Consider the following 21188-nt stretch of genomic DNA (forward strand, 5'->3'; position numbering starts at 1 on the left):
TCAGTTCTAAAACAATTAGTGCGTGGGAGATAGAAACTGGTATTATAAAACGGTATTCAAAATTATTAGTGCAGTGTTCTTGGCGTATTCTGGATATTTAAATTACATTTGTCTTTGAAAACATTCTCATTTTGCGTGTGCTACAATTCAAGGTGAATGTCGAATATCAGAGATTAAACATAAATCGGAGTGTGCGAAGGGCATGTCCAAATCGAGTAGCACTTCGTTTCATATATCCCTCACAGTAACGGAAAAGCCGACGGCAATCTTTTTTTTTTTTTTTTTTTTTTTTGCAGTGTTGAGGCTAAGAATAAAGCTGAGCTATTCGGTTCGAGTCATGTAACTCCCACTCCTAAATATAAATTAATAATTTAATTTTACTTATATAAAATAGAATAACTGAAAAACACTTCGGATTTGTTGAAGATCTGTCTAATATGCTTATATTTAAGAATAATATTTTTAGTTCGAGACACGCATTTCGGCAGTAAAATAAATCGAGAGCTAAATCAAACAGGATGTAGAATAGTTTTATTTCATTTTAGATTTTGATAAGATTTAGCCGTAATTTCCAACCGGGCTTTTAACTGGTCAGCTTCAATGTCACTGAATTCACTTCATTGTTTTTTATATTTCACGTGTACATTGTTTTTATGGAATATTTTTGTCTGCGCTATGGAATTGCGGTTACGAAGAAATATCTAAATACATTTTTGGTGCAGTAAAAAATATATATATATCAGAGGCTTCCCATAAAAGGTTTAACTTTTCGCGGAATATGTCCCTATGTAGTGTATTTTACCTGATAGACATCGAAAGACTAGCTCCGTTTTTGTAAAACATTACACCAACAAACTTGCAAAGGCCAACATCGACCGTGTTCGCATTTAGGGATGGTTGTTTTTTTGTGGAGCTATCTCTCAGTAGACTCCGCCAAGAGACAACGCATTGTTTTATTCGCTGTGCTGGTTCAGAAATTGCACCACAGGTTCAAACTCGGTTGACTGCGAAATCATTCGCCGTTGACCGTGGCAAATATATTAGTCTCATTGTAGACAGCCTATATTATATAACATTGTAGGCAGCCTATATTATATACCCTTGTAGACAGCTTCTATTATATACCATTGTTGACAGCCTAAATCATATAACCATTGTAGACAGCAGTCACGCATCCAGGGGGGGGGGGGGGGGGACGGCACGGAGCCTGGCCCTCCTCCCCCGAAATTTTCCATTTTGATAGGGCCCCCTCTCCCCCTCCGCCTCATAAAGCATTTTGTGATAAGCGCCCCCCTCCCCCTCCCCCTCCAAACAAAATCCTGGCGACGTGCCTGGTAGACAGCCTATAGTATGATATACAAAGGCCTGTAGGCGTTTAATTCAATGTTGAATAACGACAGTAGCAAAATGCCGCTGTAAACGTCGTCTGCTGTTACAGATAACGAAAACCTTGCGACAGGTTTCTGAAAGCGGCGTGTTGAAAACACATTACCTGAGCAGGCTGCAGTTCGAGAGAGTAAAGCGAAAATGGTGACAGCACGCATTGAGGACGGCATCGTCTATTCGCCGTTCCCCGAGCATCCTCCTGCTGAGATTTCCATGTTCGAAGCCGTACGCCGGTGCCTCATCAAACACGGAGACAAGACTGCGCTGGTGAGGTGATCCCTTCGGCACTCATTTGTTGCGCCTACACATAACGCAAAAGCAGGTACTACGTTGACGTCACTTGAGTATACGCGTAGCGGTTACCATTGCGTACACTGTAAAAAGAGGCTGTGTAAAGAAGAAGAAAAAAAAAGCTATGTTTTCTGTTTTTAATTTTTCTCTTATTTATCATACATTTCCGCTCCTCTCTAACTGAAGATTTATGTAAAATCGGAAGTTTTGTGAAAGCAGTTGCAGAAAAATCCCAGCACAGAAAACTTGCGTGAGATCACAAGTTCTGTTAAACCAATTGCAGAAAAATCCCAGCACAGATATTTTTTGCAATATTACAAGTTCCGTTAAATCAAGTGCAGAAAAATACAAGAAAAGACCATTTCCGCAAAATTACAAGTTTTGAGGAAGCAATTACTGTAAAAGCACCAAGGACAGACATTCTCTATTTTAAGTACGTAATTTTACATTTTCTCTCGTTTCTCTCTTTTAAAATTATTACATGCAATGTTCTACGATGAAGCAGTGAAGCAGGGCATAGGCACAATATGATCTCACTGCTGATATATTGCCACGCGGCATCTGTGCCACTAGACATCAGAGCTAGTGAAGCATGTATAGTATCAAAGGTAATAAGGTCTATGTTAATACATGTGCCACTATGTACGCTTGACTATGTAGATCCCTATGCACACAAATGTCGCGTAGAAATATATAAGCTGAAAGGCCGTCGTTTTCCGACACCTTGTTCCACCATCAAATATCGAATCTGCCAATGTGTATTTTATTGAGAAGTCGGGGGCGGGACTCCATTCGTTAAAACGTCGTTCAACCAACTGAGTGCCATCAGCCGCTTGGAGGGCGCGCTCGATGTTGGTTGCCTCCGTGACGAAGGCTTCGACGGTGGTCGGCGAGTTGCAGACGAGGCCTCCAAGATGTCATCCCTTACACCTCGCATCAGGATCCGCAGCTTCTTTTCGGCGGTGGCTTAAGGGTCGGTGCGAGCAACCAAGTGCAGAGCATCCTCGACAAAGCCAGTGATGATCTCTTTGGGGCTTTGGGTTATAGATCGAAGTAGGTCTTCGGCTCTCCCTCGATCGGCGGTGTTGGTTAACAAATGTGGCCTTCAGCTGGCTTTTGAAAACATCCCACGTTGTCAAAAAAGACTCGTGGTTTTTGTACCAGTAACTGGAAGTCCCCTCGAGCGATAAATACACGTTTTGCAGAAGCTGCTCGTCGGTCTATCCATTGTGGCAAGCGATGCGTTCGTACTGGTCGACCCAGTCTTCGACGTCTTCGTGAAGTTCACCGTGGAACGGAGCAGACCTCCGTAATGCGACGGGCAGGTAGATAGCGGCTAAAGCGTCCGGGGTCTTCGACTGGTTGACCATCGTCGTCTTTTTGGGCTTGGGCTTGTCCGGCGGCAAACCCAATTCAGGAGCCTCTCCCTGGATGCGGCGGCTGGCCCGAGATTCACGTTCCTCGTAGAGCGGTCTTCTCGTCGGGCTTGGAGTCGGACTTGCACTGCGGGAACTCGTAGGGGTAGGCTGCACGGACACAAATTACCCCGCACCTCCACCAAAAATGTCACGAGTGACAAGGTGACGAAGCGAAGAATAATTGAGAAAACTGAAATGTTTAATGGGGCAAACTTGTGCCCAAAACGAAATGGAAACAGAGAATAACAATAGAACATCGCGGGCGTCGATAGTGGCGTAACAGCAGGTTCGAACGCTGGGGCGAGATTGACTCCGCTCTCCATGCGGAGTGCCTTATGTACCCTCGTGGGTTCCTGGAACATTCGGCGTAAAACCTTCGGTGCGTAGAACATTCGAAACTCGATCAGATGAGAATGTTCTCGAACTGACGAGAACGCCAAGTTGAAAGAATGATTAAAATGACAGTCCGCTGACTGGAATCGAACCTACAACTTACGCGCGACAGTCGAGCGCGGTAACCACTCAGTCATGCACGCGCTCGCTCGCCGACGCGCGTGGCAATATTCGCACAGCTACGTTCGCACACGTGTGCTCTTGGTGGCAAGCTTGAGGAAGAAAACGAGAAAGGACGGACAAACACAAACTTCCAACTGGCAACAACATTTAATAACACCAAGAGTTTGCTTATATACAGGAAAAAAGGGGGGGGGTGAAAAGGGGGGTGGAAAGGAGGAGCACTATGCCGTCAAGGGTGCGTCGTCGCTGTCGGGAACGTCGGGGGAGATAGCTCCGAACTAAGAAATGTTATCTCTTTCCCCGAAAGGGCAATGGAAGGGGAGCTGATGTTGTCCTTGGATCGACACATGGCGAAGGCTTCCAGAATCTCCCGACCATACCTTGAGGGGTGACCCCCGATTCTTGTAGTAGAGGGAAGGATCGGGGGTCTCCCCTCGAGGTATGGTCGGGAGATTCTGGAAGCCTTCGCCATGTGTCGATCCAAGGACAACATCAGCTCCCCTTCCATTGCCCTTTCGGGGAAAGAGATAAGATTTCTTAGTTCGGAGCTATCTCCCCCGACGTTTCCGACAGCGACGACGCACCCTTGACGGCATAGTGCTCCTCCTTTCCACCCCCTTTTCACCCCCCCCCCCCTTTTTTTCCTATATATAAGCAAACTCTTGGTGTTATTAAATGTTGTTGCCAGTTGGAAGTTTGTGTTTGTCCGTCCTTTCTCGTTTTCTTTCTCAAGTTTGCTATCCATACCAACCCGCTCGTTCTGTCCCTACATCGTCAACGTGAGCCCTGTTTGTTCTTGTCCTATGTCACCAACCCCAGAGTTTGCCCCTGTTGAATTCCTTCAAGCTGCAATTTTCCTTTCCAAGATGTCTATTCTGCGCTTACGTCTACGGGTTCTCGGATACTTCGTCCGCAAGAAAGTTCCACACGGAGCCATCGAGCAAGTCACGGGGTTCCAGTCTAGCAACTGGCAAGCCAATCACAGAATCATGCAGATCGCCAGGGATGAAATCTCCAGCGAGATCCGCGTTATGCAAGAGCTCCTGCCCGCCGTGATGTCCAAACATCTGGGACTAAACTATAATCGTCAGCCGTCCTTCAAGTTTCTACAAGAGTCAGCCTGCACCCTACTGTCAAACTCATAAAATCATTTTCTTCGTCATCAAAAAAAAAAAAAAAAATCCACCGAGGTGACACCCAGAGTCAAACCAGAACCCCCCGTCAACTTGTCCGGAGTGCAGTTATCCCCGTCTACAGAAAGCCTTCTGGCCCACGGGCCGAAGTATGCTCCTGCGGTCGCCAACACCAGAGTCGACCAGCTGGCCGCGGTGTACAAAATCGCCGCCAAAATACCGGAGGACAGCCGTCAGGACTTCGTAGCGGCAGGGTCAAGAGCTGTGTGCTTCCATGGTGAGACAAGGAAAACCAAGAATGCTGCCACCCCAGCTATCAAGGAACTTCAGTCCGCTGAGCTGAGAGTTCTCCAAGCGGACAAGACGGGCGGTTTCGTCATCCTCAACAAAGAACAAATGCAGGAGAAGACCGACGAAGCGCTGAAAAAGAACTTTCTTCCTCTCAAGTCGAGGCCATCCGGTTCCCTCAGGTCTCAGGTGAAGGCGCTCTGCGACTCCTCCAACCTCCCTTCTCAAAAAAGTGCCATTCTTGCTCCCGCTAAGCAGTACCTATCCATTTTCTTTTCTGCCAAGACACATAAGCCTGGAGTGCCGTTCCGTAGCATTATTTCAGAAACAGGGTGCTGGCAGAAGCCCTTGGCGATGTTTTTACAAAAAAATCTCGAAACCTTGGACCTTCCTCAACCTTTCCGACTAAAGAATTCCGAGGACCTTATCCCAACGTTAGATAACTTGCATATCGGTACGGAAACTGTTGGAGTGTTCTCTCTTGATGTAGTAGATTTGTATTATAGTCTCAATGTGAAAACCCTTCTGGGGTTCGTATCCGAAGCTGTGCACTTAAGAGGCGTTATAGATTTTCAAAATTCCTATGGCATCTCACTCTCAGCATTTCTAGAGTTGATTCGCCTGTATCTTCAGTCCACCCTAGTCGAACACGAGGGCAAAGTATTCCTTCAAAAATCCGGTGTGTGCATAGGGTCGTGCCTAGCGCCCATCCTAAGCGAAATCCTTATGTTTCACGTTGACACAAAGGTTCAATCAATCCTTGAGCAGGAATTTCCCGAAGCCTTGGTTTATCGCTACGTAGATGATTATCTTATCATTCATTCCACTAATTCAGATACCGCAGCGATTGAAAGCGTTTTCCAGAAGAACTCCTTCGGGCTCACGTTCACAAAAGAGACCCCTTCATCTGAGGGATTACAGTTCCTTGATCTGAGATTGGTCCCCACCAGTGTCGGGATCTGCTGGTCCAATCAGCAGAGGTCTGCGAAGCCTGTCCTGCCGTTCAGCAGCTCGCACTCAAAAAACGTAAAAACTGGTATTGTCCGAAACCTTATTGCTGCTGCCAAATCCAAGTCGTGTCACCACCTTTCCGCAACTAGTCTGTCCAATCAGATAGGCCGCCTTCTCAAGGCAGGTTACCCAAACGACTTGATCGAGCTTACCTTCAAAAGACTTGTCACAGGGCCTCAATCCAAAAAGCCGCCTCCAAGGTCCCGCTTCGCGTGCATCCCCTACATTCATAACATTTCGCATCGACTGAAATCAATAGCTCAGGGCTTCAACATCAACGTGGTTTTCTCGTGTAAGTTTAAATTGGCATCTATTTGCAAAAAAGTCAACAGCCCCGGACCGACGCCCCCTTGCCAAAAGAACCACAAAACCTGTTACGTTCCTTGCCGCAAAGAGTGTGTTTACTCAATACCTATGTCCTGTGGTGCCCGATACATCGGCCAAACGGGGCGCTGCTTAAACGACCGCCTGAGAGAGCACGCGAACGAGGTTTAAAAAGCGGTCTCCGACGGTTCAGAGGTCATTCACCACCCGATCGCCAAACACGCATCGGAATGTACTTCCTGCTCGGCCGTCCTTCCCTCTACTACAAGAATCGGGGGTCACCCCTCGAGGTTTGGTCGGGAGATTCTGGAAGCCTTCGCCATGTGTCGATCCAAGGACAACATCAGCTCCCCTTCCATTGCCCTTTCGGGGAAAGAGATAAGATTTCTTAGTTCGGAGCTATCTCCCCCGACGTTCCCGACAGCGACGACGCACCCTTGACGGCATAGTGCTCCTCCTTTCCACCCCCCTTTTCACCCCCTCCCTTTTTTCCTGTATATAAGCAAACTCTTGGTGTTATTAAATGTTGTTGCCAGTTGGAAGTTTGTGTTTGTCCGTCCTTTCTCGTTTTCTTCCTCAAGTTTACTATCCATACCAACCCGCTCGTTCTGTCTCTCTTGGTGGCACTTGAACGAAACTTCTGGGGAGGCTTGCTAGGACAGTGTCTTAGCCACTAATCTCTATGACGCCATGCTAGATCACTGATCTCCGCTTCCAGTCTATTGCGCGATTGTGGCCACCGGTTGGCTGACTTACGTCACCCGCTGAAGCGTTGTCAAGGCTGTGGTCACTTGACCTTTGCGTCTGTTTTCACGGGACTTACAGAGGCTTACGTCATCCGCTGAGGCGCTGTGAAGGCTGTAATGCATGACCTTCGCGTCTGTTGTCAGGTGACGCATTGATGGTAACCATGGTAAATGTCTAAGCTTGACAGCCCAAGAAAGGGTGACGTAAGATGTCGGACCGGAGGCCGCGTTCGCGGAGGGGGCATCAGAGAACCGGCAAATCGGCATAGAGATCAGTCAGTGGTCTTAGCTGAGACTGGGATGGGGTGTACTGGAACTGAGTTGTGTGCCGACCGCGTCAGCCTCTCCATTGAAGTAGGGTGTCGCGTGGCCCAATTCTGCCGCAGGAGTATGGGGTGGTGCTGCCACTCACAGCTGGGCAAAGAGGCTGGTCAGACAGTGTTTAGCGAGGCTGGCTAGGCGTGTTTATGTGAATATGCCTTCTTGTTATGTAAGTAGACTAGTAAGTAACTAACCATTCGCACACGGTGTCTGCGATTTGAATATAAGCTTCCGCCACTCGCGCAAGTCACGCTTTTTCACAAACGTGTGAGATAGGATGGAACTTATTCTCGGTCAAAACCGAGCAGACTAAAAGAAACTATGAATTCGACCACCTTCACAACGAATAAAGCATCTCTCTTGCGACCGCAGGCCTGTCAGCCGTCGGATGGCCGTGCTCTGACCCACAGCACCCTCATAGGCGTGCTTAAACATCGCGACACTCACGGCCACCACCGGACGGCACACCCTCCCGTTCTAGTGATTTTTAACTGGGTGCACTGCGAAGGCTGGGGCGCGCGAGCTTCTTAAGGCTCAGTTTGAGTCGCGCTCACCTGGTGCGCTAATTTTGGCAGTGCTCTTTTTCACCCAGTCTCAGCTGAGACACAGTTTCTGGCAAGCTCGTCCTGTAAGTTCTGGAAGGAAAAGTTTGTGTGGAGTGATTTGCGTACAGCGTAACACAAGACACTTATGGACTAGTCCAATCATCGCATCCTGACGCTGTTATATTGTAGTTTGTAGGCTGTGAAACATGTCTCCAGCACGTTGAGTAGCTCTCTTCAAGATATGAATATCAGTCGGCGCGTCCACAGCCCCGTAACTAGGCATTCTTCGCTTCAGTGATAAGCGTCTGAAAGGTATACGCTGCAGTGTTGATTTCTCGTGCACTGTTTACTTCCACACCTGTGCGAAGCTATTAACATAATTGGCACACAGGGTACACCAGTAATTAGTCGTTTTTTTGTCTCTTGTCTAGATTATTGACGATGAGAAGATCACGCACTCGGAGATGCTCAGTATGTTTCGAAGGTTCGCTGTCGGCTTCCAAATGCAAGGCGTACGCCCAGCCGACCGAGTCTTCGTTCACCTTGAAAACTCCGTGGAGAGCTTTGTCGCTTTGTACAGCGTTATATTTGCTGGAGGTGTTGTCATCCTCTCTGATCCACAATTGACAATGGGTGAGAAATTCGTAAATCTTTTTGGCCCCATTATCCCACGCTTTTTATTGTTTTTTTTTTGTTTTTTTTTAGGGGGGGGGGGATGCAGATATGAACGGTGTGATAACAGGTTAGTTGGAAGATAGCACACCGGTTTCATGCTTTTTCTTATCTTTTATTAAAGATCGTTTACATTTCATATCGGTTAGAGTCTTCGTAACCTCATCGCGAACGGCAGGCGAGACTAAAAATATTTTGAAGTCTAGCTGTCTTTCATGTGTCGTATGATTGAGTTTGTTAACATTTGTCAACATATTTGTCAACGATTATTTTAGTTTTACTTTCCTCCATCGGACCGCAGTCTGCCGCAAGCGGACACCGCAGACTTGCACCACATCCCTCAATGCAGCTTAGCTCGCCAAGTCTTCACAGGGTAACTGATTAAAGGCGAAGGCGAGTCAGGTTGCTTCAGCGAAACTAAACCTAATATCTGTTGGCGTACGCACCGACTCCTTGTGGGTTTGTGGGTGGTTTCGACTTCGACAGACTTCGAGGATGGCCAGTACTAAGATTAGAATCAAACTTTCCTAATGTCTTTATGTTGTATTCTCGCCATTCTTCTTTAACAATCTTTATCTTCCACTTTCATAGCCCCGAATCAACTGGTCACTATAGCCGCGGCTTCGACTTCGTCTCTCCCGAACTTCGCGTAGCTTGTAAAGTTCGAGCGAAGTTTGCGTGGCTTGGATCGAACACCGTCTGATAAAGTCAACCTACGAAAATTCGGCGATGTACGCTGCGCTCAGGGGAGCGGTGCAGGCCCGCAGTGTTTGACTTTGGCTGATTGCGGTCTCTTGGAGGAAACCGAAACTAAAATCTTCGTTGGCAAATGTTTCATAGAATGCACTTTAGCCGCTAGGGGCGCCTCGGTCGTGCACATTGTTTATTCGTTGTTTAAATTCTGTTTCGAAGAAGCTGCTTTCAAAAAAATATTTTCAGTTGATATATTCTAAAGCGATCCAATTTTCAACGTTGGTGTCATTAACTATAGATATTTTTGTATAATTTATATTGAAAACGAAAGTGAGCTGGTACTTTGAAACTAGGCTCATATGATGATTTTGTTCTTCAAATAATGCCACCTATATGTTTTTCATGTTAATAAGTATTCTTTTAGATGAACTTTTACTCAGAATGAGACATGGAAATGCATCTCATGTGCTGTCAAGCTTGAAGGATTGTCATAAGTTTCAGAAGATAAAGGAAGAAATGAATCTCAAGGTAAAATCTTGGCACAATGTTCTTACCTTCTTTCGATTACCTTGCTTTCAAATATAAATGAAAATATACAGGTTCTTTCTTGTATATGTGCACCAACATAAAAAAAGAAACTTTCTTTATGACATTTAATTTTGCTATTAGCTTACCCGACTTCGCGGACACTCGGAACATGGTGGCTCGCGCTGTTATCCTTCAAAATAACAGATATATTTATTAAACTTTTAAATGGTTACTTTAGGCGAAATGTTGCATTTACGAAATTGAAGCCCAATCTTCAATCTGTATGTTTCAATTGCACAATGCCATAAAAAAAAACTGTGCATTTGCGCTTAATTTTTTTTTACTTCTACAGATTATTTTAAACCGAAACTAATTGAGAAAAAAAGCGGCAGTCATGTCGACATCTCCGCCCTCGCTAAGCGTCACAGCGAATGCGTCATCTGTGACGCAGGGAGCCCAGTCGCCATTATCACAATATGTTTCTTTCTCTATCTCTTATTTTTCTTTCATTTCGTAACAGCTTTAATTTCATCAATAAAATTATAGGCTTCCCATCGGAAAACAGGGAAATGACACAGCACAGTTATTTCCTACCGTAAAACGACATCAATTAACAGGTGCTACCGCAAGATGCAAAAACGCAAAACGATATTCTCCGCGTCACAGATGTCGTCGTTACTGTGACGCCAAGCGAGGACGAAGATAACGACGCCATCGTACCTCTTTTTTTTTTTTTTTTACTAGTTCCATTTTGAAACAGATTGCAGGTGTGAAATAATTTAGCCGGTAGTGCCCAATATTTTTTTGTGTGTATTTATATCATCGTGTGGTTGGAACTTACAGTATGAAGATTGGGCTTGAATTGCGTAAATGCAACATGCCCTCTAAAGTCACTAATCGGAAAGTTAATTAAAATTTATATCTTCTAATTAGTAGGCCAACAGCACAACCAATCTTTTTCAGAGTGGCCGGAAATTCGGGTGAGCCAATAGCAAAATACAAGTTTCCTAAAGCAAATCCTTTTTTTTTAATAAGGTGCTAATAAAAAAAGCACCCTGTCTAACGTTTTCTAATGAAAAGACCAAACAAAAGGAAAGGTAGCTTGAAATAGTTTGCGACACCTTTAGCGACAACTGACGAAAATCACCATACGCGAAGGATATGTTTGGGTTGGCAGATCTAGGTGCAATCATTAATGCACCCAGACTCAAAGCGCGACTGTCATCGAGAACGCCATTGATTGTCAGTTCCATAATTGTTTATGCAAGCCAATTGGAGTGAGGCGCTGATAATGTCATGTGTCGCTGATTATGTCTTTTTTATATTTTTCTTCTTTTCATGCCGCGGCGCTCTTTATGACGTTTGTTTTTTGTGTTAGGGTTTTTATAGATAGCCGATCCTATCCCGTATTTGACATTAAAAGCTTTCGAAACAAGGTATTCATTTATTGAACGGGGTTGAGAGCTCCTGTACTACAAGCATTGTGGACCCATGGCAGTATCGTAACATCCGGCAAGAATTATTCATTGATACGTTTATTCACGTTATAAAATAATCATGCACCTACGATACTAGAGAACAAATAAAATGTCAAGTAAGTTGGTTTTAAATTTCATAAACCAGCTTCTTGAACAAAAAACAATACAAGCAAAAACAAAAGCCACCCGTGGAACATCCAGGTGAAGGAAAGGAACAGAATACATGTCATTTGAGAAATTGATCAGCTCATGGGACATTATGTCTCTTTGTTATCCTGAGTAAGGCACCCTCACTTACTAAGCGCGCCTTTAGAGCATCTTCGTCGTAGGGAAGTCAGAAGGATGCACGTCCACGTCAGAGTTTGCAACCCTGAATGAGAAGGAGTTCCAAGAAGTGCCACTGACTGACGTCAAGAAAGAACTGGCCGCTCTGACTTACACATCGGGTACCACCGGCATCTCCAAAGTCGTTGAAGCAACCCAGTACAGCTTCGTGACCGCCTTAGAGCCCTCCAGGTATGATGTTTCAATAAATATGATGAGTTCATAATCCATTCATATTAAAAAAAAACAGTTTCATACCAGATTTCTATAGCGGAGATCAGTACCATTTTCCTGGCCTTTTGTACAGGATGTACGCTATGAAGTATACCAATTTAAAACGTCGAGTTTAGTTGCATTACTGATCGAAGCCAGCTAAAATCAATGATAAATTCGTGCGTATACCATCGTTGAGAGGTTAAATGCTTATATTGCACATCATACTGTACAGCAACCGGCTTTTTGACATCCATGACAAAATCATTCTGCGCAAAAAACGCTATAGTGTCGTCAGGTGATGTGACGTGATAGCCTCCTGCTCAATTCGGTAGGATATAAGCCTGCTCAATTTAGCAGATGGCGTAACATCCGTGTTTGAATTTCGTGCCAGTTTCGTATATTGATCTTTTTATACAATTTAAGGTTTATAATACCGTATTCTGCATTAAAACATCACCACACTGCGTTAAAGTGGCAATTTGGACCCGTTGGTCTATTATCACGTGGCTAAAACACAAAAAAAAACCTTGTCTATCTACATTCCTATGCCTGTGTTGTTGTGGTTTTGTTCTTTTTGTATTTTTTTTTCGCATACGCGCGTGATTTTATTATACATTTAGAAACTATGTTCACAGATGCTGACGGTGGACGCCACGGTGGCGCCCCCTACAAATTTGTAGCGGCCCACATATATTTTCAAGTTTTGTTCTATCGCCGTGAACCGACGGGCGGCACTGCAGTCGCGTTCTGCACCTAAGGAGCCTAAATTTAGGAAAGGTAGCAGCTTCAGTCAAGGAAAGCTTATTGAATTCAATGGCGGATAGGTCGCCTATGTGCATGAGTGCAGAGTCATGTGGCGGAGAAGATGGCGGGTGGAGATGCGGAGTCGCTCGCAGACGATCCAGGACTTCGCATTCCCTATTGAAAAGACCAGCTTAAGCTGGTCCCAGCTTCAAGCTCGGTTATTGCTCCAGCATGCCCAGTTGGCATGATGGTCATGCTGGTCCCAGCATCAAGCTTGGTTATTGCTCCAGCATGCCCAGTTTGGCAGGCTGGTCATGATGGTTGATCTTGTCCCATCTTCAAGCTGGGTTATTGCCCCAGCATGCCAAGTTTGGCATGCTGGTCATGCTGGTGGACTTCCCAACCAGTTTAACCTGTTTAAATTAATATACAGGATTAACAAGCCAAGCCAACTCGGTATCCAATTTATTGTTTTCGTACTTGAGGCCTGCTCACAATAGCTCAAATGCTACACAATCTCGGCGCTAACACAGTACATTCCCAACGCACAGGCAGTAGTTTTCAGTGCAAAACAAACAATTTTATTAAAACTAGATTGCTTATCTCTTAATACGAAAACTACTAGACAAACGCTAAAAACAGGCAAGAATAATAAAAATACTACTCGGAAGAGAGAAGCGAAGCTGGGTCCCGCCGGTGATGGGGGCGAAGCAGCCTCTTGCGTAGTCGGCTGAGGCGAAAAAATTCCCGTGGAAGCTTGGATTGCATTGACGATACTCCACGGCACCACCGTCATTCACGAGCGCGCACACGTTCGAAGACACGAAGCGACGCCTCAGTCGGGGCGTCCGACTTGTTCCCGCGCTGAACGGACTGCCGCTCGCTGTCTCCTCAAATCCCGCTTCGCTTGCACCGCCGTTCAAGTAGTCTCGAAACAATCCGCACACAGCCGTCCCTTCGAAAATCTGCCCAAGATAGCCAAACGTGTCTCAAATTATCCATTCCTACCACTCGCTCACTCTCCCTCTTCTCGCACACAAAGGAAGCTCGCAGCGCACCTGAAGTGCCCGGTAGTCTACCGAAAACGAGAGGACAAAGAACAGGACGTGGCCTCGTCCCCGCCCCAGCCGACCTTGGCGCGCGCGTTCCCAACAATGCCAGTTTGAGAAACTCTAGCCGACCTTGGCGTGCGCGCTCCCAGCAAGACCAGCGTGACCAGCTCGAACCAGCTTTGGCCAGATTCAGAACCAGCTGGAACCAGCTTGACTACCTTGACCAGCTTTAGTACCAGCTCGAACCAGCTCAAGTACCAGCTTGCCCAGCTGCAGTGCCAGCTCGAACCAGCTTGAAACAGCTTAACCAACTCGAACCAGCTTGATTACCACGTAGACCAGCTCGAACCAGCTTAAACCAGCAAAACCAGCTTGACCACCTTGATTTTCTCGCTGGTTTTTTCAATAGGGTTCTCTTTGCATCTGGTAGTGGAAGCGCTGTCCTTAGACCACTCTGCCCCAATCGGGCAGTTGAAAGCACTCACAAATCGAGGCACACCATACGCATTTGCTTTTGGTAGCGTCCATTGCGAATGCACGGTGAGGTTTTTTTTTATAAACTACACAGCAGAGCCTTCATTTTTGGAGATCTCAATTTGCAACGACCAATCACGCAATAAGAGATGAAGATTTATTCGCCGCTTATCTTTGGTCCGGTTAACAGGAACGTGCGGCATCGTTAAGAACTCAGAACAGTTGGAAGTTTGTGTTTGTCCGTCCCTTCTCGTTTTCTTCCTCAAGTTTAATTACCCGCTAACCGTGGAAGGTTTTCACCAAAGGGCAAAGAACGCGCGTCGCAGGTGGAACTTTCATTCTTAACCTGTTTTCGACTGCAGATGCAAACGCAGACCTGAATGCCATAAGCACTTGCTCTATCTTTTGTATGTGTTTGTGTTCTTTGTCAGGTTAGACATAACTTTCGACGAGAGTGAAATCATCGCGACGTGGGGACAGTTAACGTTTACCTTCGGCTTCCGCTATTTTCTGAGCATCGTCTGCTCCGGTTCCACCGCCGTTGTTCTTTCACGGGACACACCAGTCCAGGAAATGGTCGACACCCTCCGTAAGCACGAGGTACAGACATTTTGAAAACTGCTCAACTAACTTCCCTAATTTCTTAACTAGACTTTACAAATGTAACAATTCATAACTGAACTTAATATCGGGTAAATAACTATTAACCAGTTCATAACTAAGCTTAATATGCAACTTATTTTTAAGTGAGCAAAACAAATGTAACTAATTCTCAACTGAACTTAATAAGCACCTCATTCTTAAATGAGCCAAGATGAATGTAACTAGTTCTTAAATTAGCTTAATATGTGACGCATTCTTCTCCGAGCAAAACTAACGTGACTAATTCTTAGCTGTACTTACCTTATTCAGTCTGAATGCGGGTTGCCACACTTGCGACCGCCGACGACCGTGTGCCTTAAAACCTCGTAAAAAGTCTTACGACGGCGACAACGACGACGACGACGATGATGATGATCTTGCGGCTCTTTTCCTTTGGAACGGTCGAGCACTAACTGAATATGTGCCCAAGCCTTGTACAAGAAATCACACTGGCAGATTCTCTCCCTTAGCCGTGGAACTTGGAACAGTTGGCAGCTTTGTATAATTCCTTCTTTTGTTTAGAGCGCAGCTCTTAGGCGCCCGTTTCGGGCTTGAGCGGCGTCGCCGTCGCCGTCGGCTTAAAGGGCCCCTGAAAAGAAGAAAAAAGTTTTTCAAAAACAGTCTGGTTGAGACACGCGTGCCGAAAAATTAATTTTACGCGAAAAAAAATTTTTTTTAGAGCAATATTGACTGCGCCAGACGCAATTTAGTCGGCAGTCACCTCCTTTCCACTTTTCTCTCTCTCGGCATCTCGGGCGCGTGGAGGAGAGGTAGTCCCCGCCTCTTCGTAGTGGATCGGCTTGGCTGCTTTCCTGGCTTGGCTGCGCCCCGCACGAGCGCCATTGCTAGGGGTGTCGCGAACCGGCCGAGGTGCGAGTTCGACCAGGTTCGACTTTCTCGAACCTTTTGCGGAAATTTCGACGAACCTTGTATTGAGGTTCGACTCGTGTGCGCATGCGCGACAGGCTGGACAGTTGGCTTCGGATTGGATGGTAATGGCTAAGGGATGAATTAAGGGCACCGCTGATTGGTTATTTCAGTTAATATAGTACAAAACAATTAAGTTATTAACGTCTTGAGTGACTAAAATTGGTTTCTTTTAATTGCAACTGTTCATAAAATAAAATAACTCTTTGCATAAAAATAAATTCTCCAAACCTAGACATGCGTGTATCAAGGTCTGGCCACACTGTCCGCAAAGTCGAACCGGTCGAATTCGGTGAAAAGTTTCGAAGGTTCGTCGAACCGGTTCGACCCAGTCGAACCCCGAAGAGTTCGACCTAAAAATCTGGTTCGACAAAAGTTCGCGACACCCCTAGCCATTGCTACTTCCTGGCCGTGTTCCAAAATTGACTCGATCTTACCCCAGGGTGAGGGTTTTGTACTCTTGGCGTTCTAAAACCTACCCGCGTACAGCGTTTTTCAATCTGTGCTGTCACGTGATACGATCCGCCGGAGAAACTCGGATGCATTTGGAGTTTTGGAACACAGCCCCTGGCCGGCTGTCTGCCGGTCGAACGACATACCGCGCCGTATCGTGCACGTACCGTGGTCACCGTGGTCGTACACACAGTACATAGTCGTCGCGGTGGACCCCGACCTGAAGCGTCAATTGCTTCAACGCTGCCAGCAGCTGGGCCTTCGTCCGTACGAGGACACGCCTCGCCAGCCGGAAGGCGTCCGCTCCGATCGCCGCGAGGCACCCGCTTCGCCGCGGCGAAGCGGGTGCCTCGACGAGTTCGTTCGAGCCGCACGATCCTTCAAGCCGCCGCGAGGACACGCAGTGGTAACTGATTTTTTTTTTTATTATTAAACGTTGAGTGCGGTGCCGCGTGCCTCACTAAACACTTTACGGGAACCACGGGAACCGACATCTAAACAAACATTGGCACTGGCGCGCGCCAGAAAACAAAAGATGAGGTAAACGGGACACACGAATCGCGCAAAGAAGAGCAGAAAAACAGAAACCTGTCACCCCGCGCCACTTCCTAAGTACTTACTATGACTGACTAACTAACACAAGCAACAAGGCCTCTTCAGAACGCGAAACGCGAAGACGGCGACCACGACAGAAAACAAAATGGCGAAGCTTTTGTTTGTTGTTTTGTTGTGGTATCCGAACGGAAGTTACGATTTTGTAAAACGTTTGTAAACAATTGCGACATTCATTCGATGGATTGTTTCTTAAACCTAAAAATATGTAATTCAAAAGGCGATTTAAAAAAATCACGAAGATTTTAAAACCAACATCTAAGCTGTCACTCATTCTATTGGCCAATGAGAAGCTGAGTTGAATGACCATCGCTACCAATGAGAAGCCGAGCTGAATGACCATGGAATTTGCGCGCAAAACTTCAAATAAATCTCTCGCCGTCAATATTGCTCTAAAAAAATTTTTTTTTCGCGTAAAATTCATTTTTTGACACGCGTGTTCCAACCAGACTGTTTAAAAAACACTTTTTTTTTCTTTTCAGGGGCCCTTTAACCACGCGTTTCATTATAGGACGTTTCCCATTATGACGTCACACGTGACGTCACTTGTGACGTCTCGAGGGTCACGAGTGCAGAAAAAAACTTTCTGCTAACTTTAGCGAAAAAAATTCCTGCTAAATTTAGAGGGAAATGTAGCGAAAATATCCCGTCAAGTGGGAGTGGAGCAGGAGTGAAGGAGGGGGGGGGGGGAGGAGGCGGAGGAGGGGCAATCTCTCCCCTCCGTTCGTTCCCCTCCTCCTCTTCAAGAGCTGCGCTCTAATTCGGCATTACAGAAAGTTGTTAACGTCTTTCATTTTTTTTTCGTTCGCATAATACTTTCAATCTTGGCTTCAAAAACTTGTGACAATGTTATAAACGACCATCTCTCATGAATGGTACGTACATTTGATCTTGCAGATATCGAGAAAGCATCGCGCTAGTGAAATGCAGTTCCAGGATCACCTAAAAGAATGCGCCAGCGTGCCAGTTTGTTATCTAGAAAGCCTAAAAAGAGGATCCAGCTCGAACCATGGGGAGCGTTTTCAATTTACTGTCAAACGCCTCCCACGTAAGATAATCGGAGATCCGCATGCGCTCTGTTTTCACGTGGCGAGGAGGAAAGCAGGCGGAAAGGCGGAGACGTTTGGCAGATGATCAAAGCTTTCGGCACCTCCTCGCAGATCGTTATTGCAAACGCGGCGCGTAACTCACGTGACTCTGATCGAGCAGTTGGAGACTCTATTACAAGCTCTCTAGTGTTCTCTCGTCGTAAGAGATCACACGAACTCGGTCGTAAGCAAACGCAAGTGTGTTAACGGAGCTACATAGCCTACCAATTTTCTGTGATATCACGCTTGCGTTGGCATGTACCGCAAACCCTCTAACTTCCGCTTTGGGATCCTCTCCAGGTCACAACTCTTTCCGGACCCGTCGTTGTACTGCAGCAGCTCATTAAAGAATTGCAAAGAACGAGCGCGAGGCTCGACAGCGTGACCAAAGTGGAGGCGTGCGGCGTTCTCCTCTCGAAACAGGCGACCAGGGAAATTCTTTCCGCATTCAATTTGAAAGAGCTAAGGAACCCCTATGGGGCCACGGAAGGTTGCGGCATTATCTGCACCACCCTGAAAAACAGGATCGCTTGCGACACAATCGGGTTTCCTGTGCCCATGACTCAAATAAAGGTAACATATTTTTTTCATTTTTATACCCTGAAGGCATGCGACACAGTCGCCGGAACCGGACATTAAAACTGAGAAAACGATCGGTAGAGAAAAAATATAATTGGGCTAGAGACTCGTGAAGCTAGAAGGCGGGAAATCGAGGGAGAGGAAGAGATGAAAGCGTGCGGTGACGTCAGAGCGGCGAGCTCTGATTGGAAGGATTAGTGGGTAGGCGCAAAGCCTGTTTCTATACCGACTGTTCTCCCTTCAATCATAGCAAACATGTGGGTCGTCTGCTTCTTCACAGCGCCTGGCGTTCAAACGCCGGAGGCCTGAGTTCGACGTTTGAGCAGCGAGTATAGAGACAGCGGCAGCGATACGGTGCGTCTGCCCACCAATCTTCCCAGTCAGAGCTCGGCGTTTGGACGTCCCCGCACTGTCCTCTCCTCCTCGCTCGAAGTTTCTCTCCATATGCGGAGCGCAAGTTCGTCTGCTCTCTTTTGCAGGGGTTGTGGTGTCGTCAGAACGCCGAGCTCTGATTGCTTCTTAATGAAGGATAGTGGGTAGACCTCAAGGCTGCTTGCTTTCATGTCTACCCACTATCCTTCAGTCAGAGCCAATCAAAACTCGGCGTTCTGACGTCAGCACAACCGCTGCAAAAGAAGCAGACGAACTTGCGCCACGCATAGGCACCAACAGGGTGAGAAGATCAGGGCGTCTCTCTTGGACGCCCGGCCTCGAGTACGCGATAGTTGCCTCTTGCAGCGTTCTGGCTGCAAGAGGCACGCGCTAGAAGCTCACCAAAACGCCAAAATGCTATGAATGGGGAGACGCTGGCGGTGTAGACATGAGCTTCTTAACCTCCTTACTGCCGTTCTGATCCTGTCATTGACTTTAGCGCTAGGAACACAGTGCGGACATTCTCCGAAACGCTACCTCAACAGCGGTTTTGTTTTTGGGCCGGTTTCCAGGCGTAGAGCGTCGCGAAAAGTTGTCACGAAAAAAATATGATAACACGGCCGGATGTCTTAACAGGATACGCTTTGTTCCTGGACGGGGAATCAAACTACGAACCTCTCGCACAGTAGTCTGTTACTCTACTCGTGCGCCAGCAAAGCGGCATCGATTATTATGGTTTCAATGGCTATGTACTCATGTTGCCGCGAAACTCTCGCTTCTCCGATGTTGGGAGGTGTCACGTGACAGGGTAACCCTACAAGTTATGCAATCACGTAATCACCATAGGTTATGTCATCGGTGACTATGGGTCATATGGCTTGTCTTATTTTAAGACAAATGGTTGTTGCAACTCTGAGTCGTTTGACTACGTATATTGACTTTGCGTAATATCACTCTGTCGCGTCACGTGAAGTTACTCAACTATATATTATGTGACGGCCTAGCGCGTAGTGATTACGTGATGACGTCACCATAGATTGAGACCAACCGCGGTTACTGATGACGTAGAAGATTATACCACCGAACGCAAGAGATCGCTAGCCGCTGCGGCGGCTTCTTATAGGTAGGTCACGCAGCGCAGCACGTTGATTGTGTAACATTAGTTTTCTACGAAATGTCCATGACTTCTGGTAGAGTGTGATTTGGGAAACTGGGAGGTGTATAAATGACAGGGCACATGAGCATGCCATATCTGTCAGAAGCTCCCCATTGGGCAATCTCGCCATTCACTGTGATAGTTGCCCTTGTGCGCCTAATCTTAAAGATACAAAAATTGAAGGGAAACTTAGAAATGAAACTGGTGGGTAATAATTTAAAGCCTATTGCATAAAGGTTGACTCACACACTTGCGTTGAGTCCGTGCGAATGCGACTGCACCGGCTTGCAACGCTAATCATTTTACGAGTTGCTTTGGCAGCAGCTGCCTCGGTTCCACCAAAACGGGGTAAAAACCGGTTTTGTTGGAGCCGTCGCAGCTGATGCGATAGCAACCCGTAAAAAAATTAACGTCGCAAGCCGTTGCAGTCGCACTCGGACGGACTCAACGCAACTGTGTGAATCGCCCTGAACAGTAATCAACGAGGATAGCTGCGCAAGTGCACTAACAGTGCACCTAATTGAGATAGAGTTTGCTTTTCTTTGTGAGTCCGGAAGCTGATTGCGTGCACAAATGCAGTGCGTGTGTTTTCAATAAACGATCAGTTGTAAGTAGCGCTCGGTCCTCTCCCTTTTTTTTTCTATTCGTTTCCACGTATTCTTGAGGCGTTTTTCTACTTAAACATGTACCAACTAGCTCACTTAGCAATTTTATTGCAGTAGAAAATATACGTACAGTGCTCATCAAACTTACACAGAAAATTCAAACTGTGTTTTTTTTATGGTAGCCATACCCTGGAGGATGCTTAAAAACGACTTTTTGACATAGTACTTGAGATGTTTTTCTTTTTTTTTAAAGTTCTATGTCACAAAACCGTTGCTCAGCTGCAGCCAGGATATTGGTGCCACGGGAAAAGACACAGTTCGCGCGTTCCGTGGAACTTTGATGAGAACTGTACTAAACTTCATACTTCCTATAATGATAGGCACGCCGTCCACTCGGAACCGGAATAGGTATAAATTTCCTTTAATCCTACTGAAAACGAGCGGAGACACCTTATGTGCTGCGTATCTTCCAACATGAGACATGGCTGGGCTCAGGAACAGGGAGGTAAGCCGAAACTAAGTGAAGCTAAAATACAAGAAGTATCTGAAAGTATTGAGAACAGAGTATCAAAACAACCAGAATGGTAATCGACG

General features: G+C 46.3%; 1 protein-coding gene across 1 annotated transcript in view; it reads left to right on the plus strand.

Annotated features, from left to right (window-relative positions):
• The first annotated feature begins 1527 nt into the window (after positions 1-1527).
• The window catches only part of LOC115318487 (4-coumarate--CoA ligase-like 6), a 63187-nt gene continuing 43526 nt past the window's right edge, over positions 1528-21188 (plus strand). The window contains 6 exon segments of the mRNA XM_040218898.2: positions 1528-1653; positions 8411-8612; positions 9769-9872; positions 11664-11866; positions 14592-14760; positions 18183-18455. Coding sequence (XP_040074832.2) covers positions 1528-1653; positions 8411-8612; positions 9769-9872; positions 11664-11866; positions 14592-14760; positions 18183-18455 — 1077 coding nt within the window.

Source organism: Ixodes scapularis, unplaced genomic scaffold, assembly GCF_016920785.2.
Source record: "Ixodes scapularis isolate PalLabHiFi unplaced genomic scaffold, ASM1692078v2 PGA_scaffold2__306_contigs__length_199485367, whole genome shotgun sequence".
Taxonomy (NCBI): domain Eukaryota; kingdom Metazoa; phylum Arthropoda; class Arachnida; order Ixodida; family Ixodidae; genus Ixodes; species Ixodes scapularis.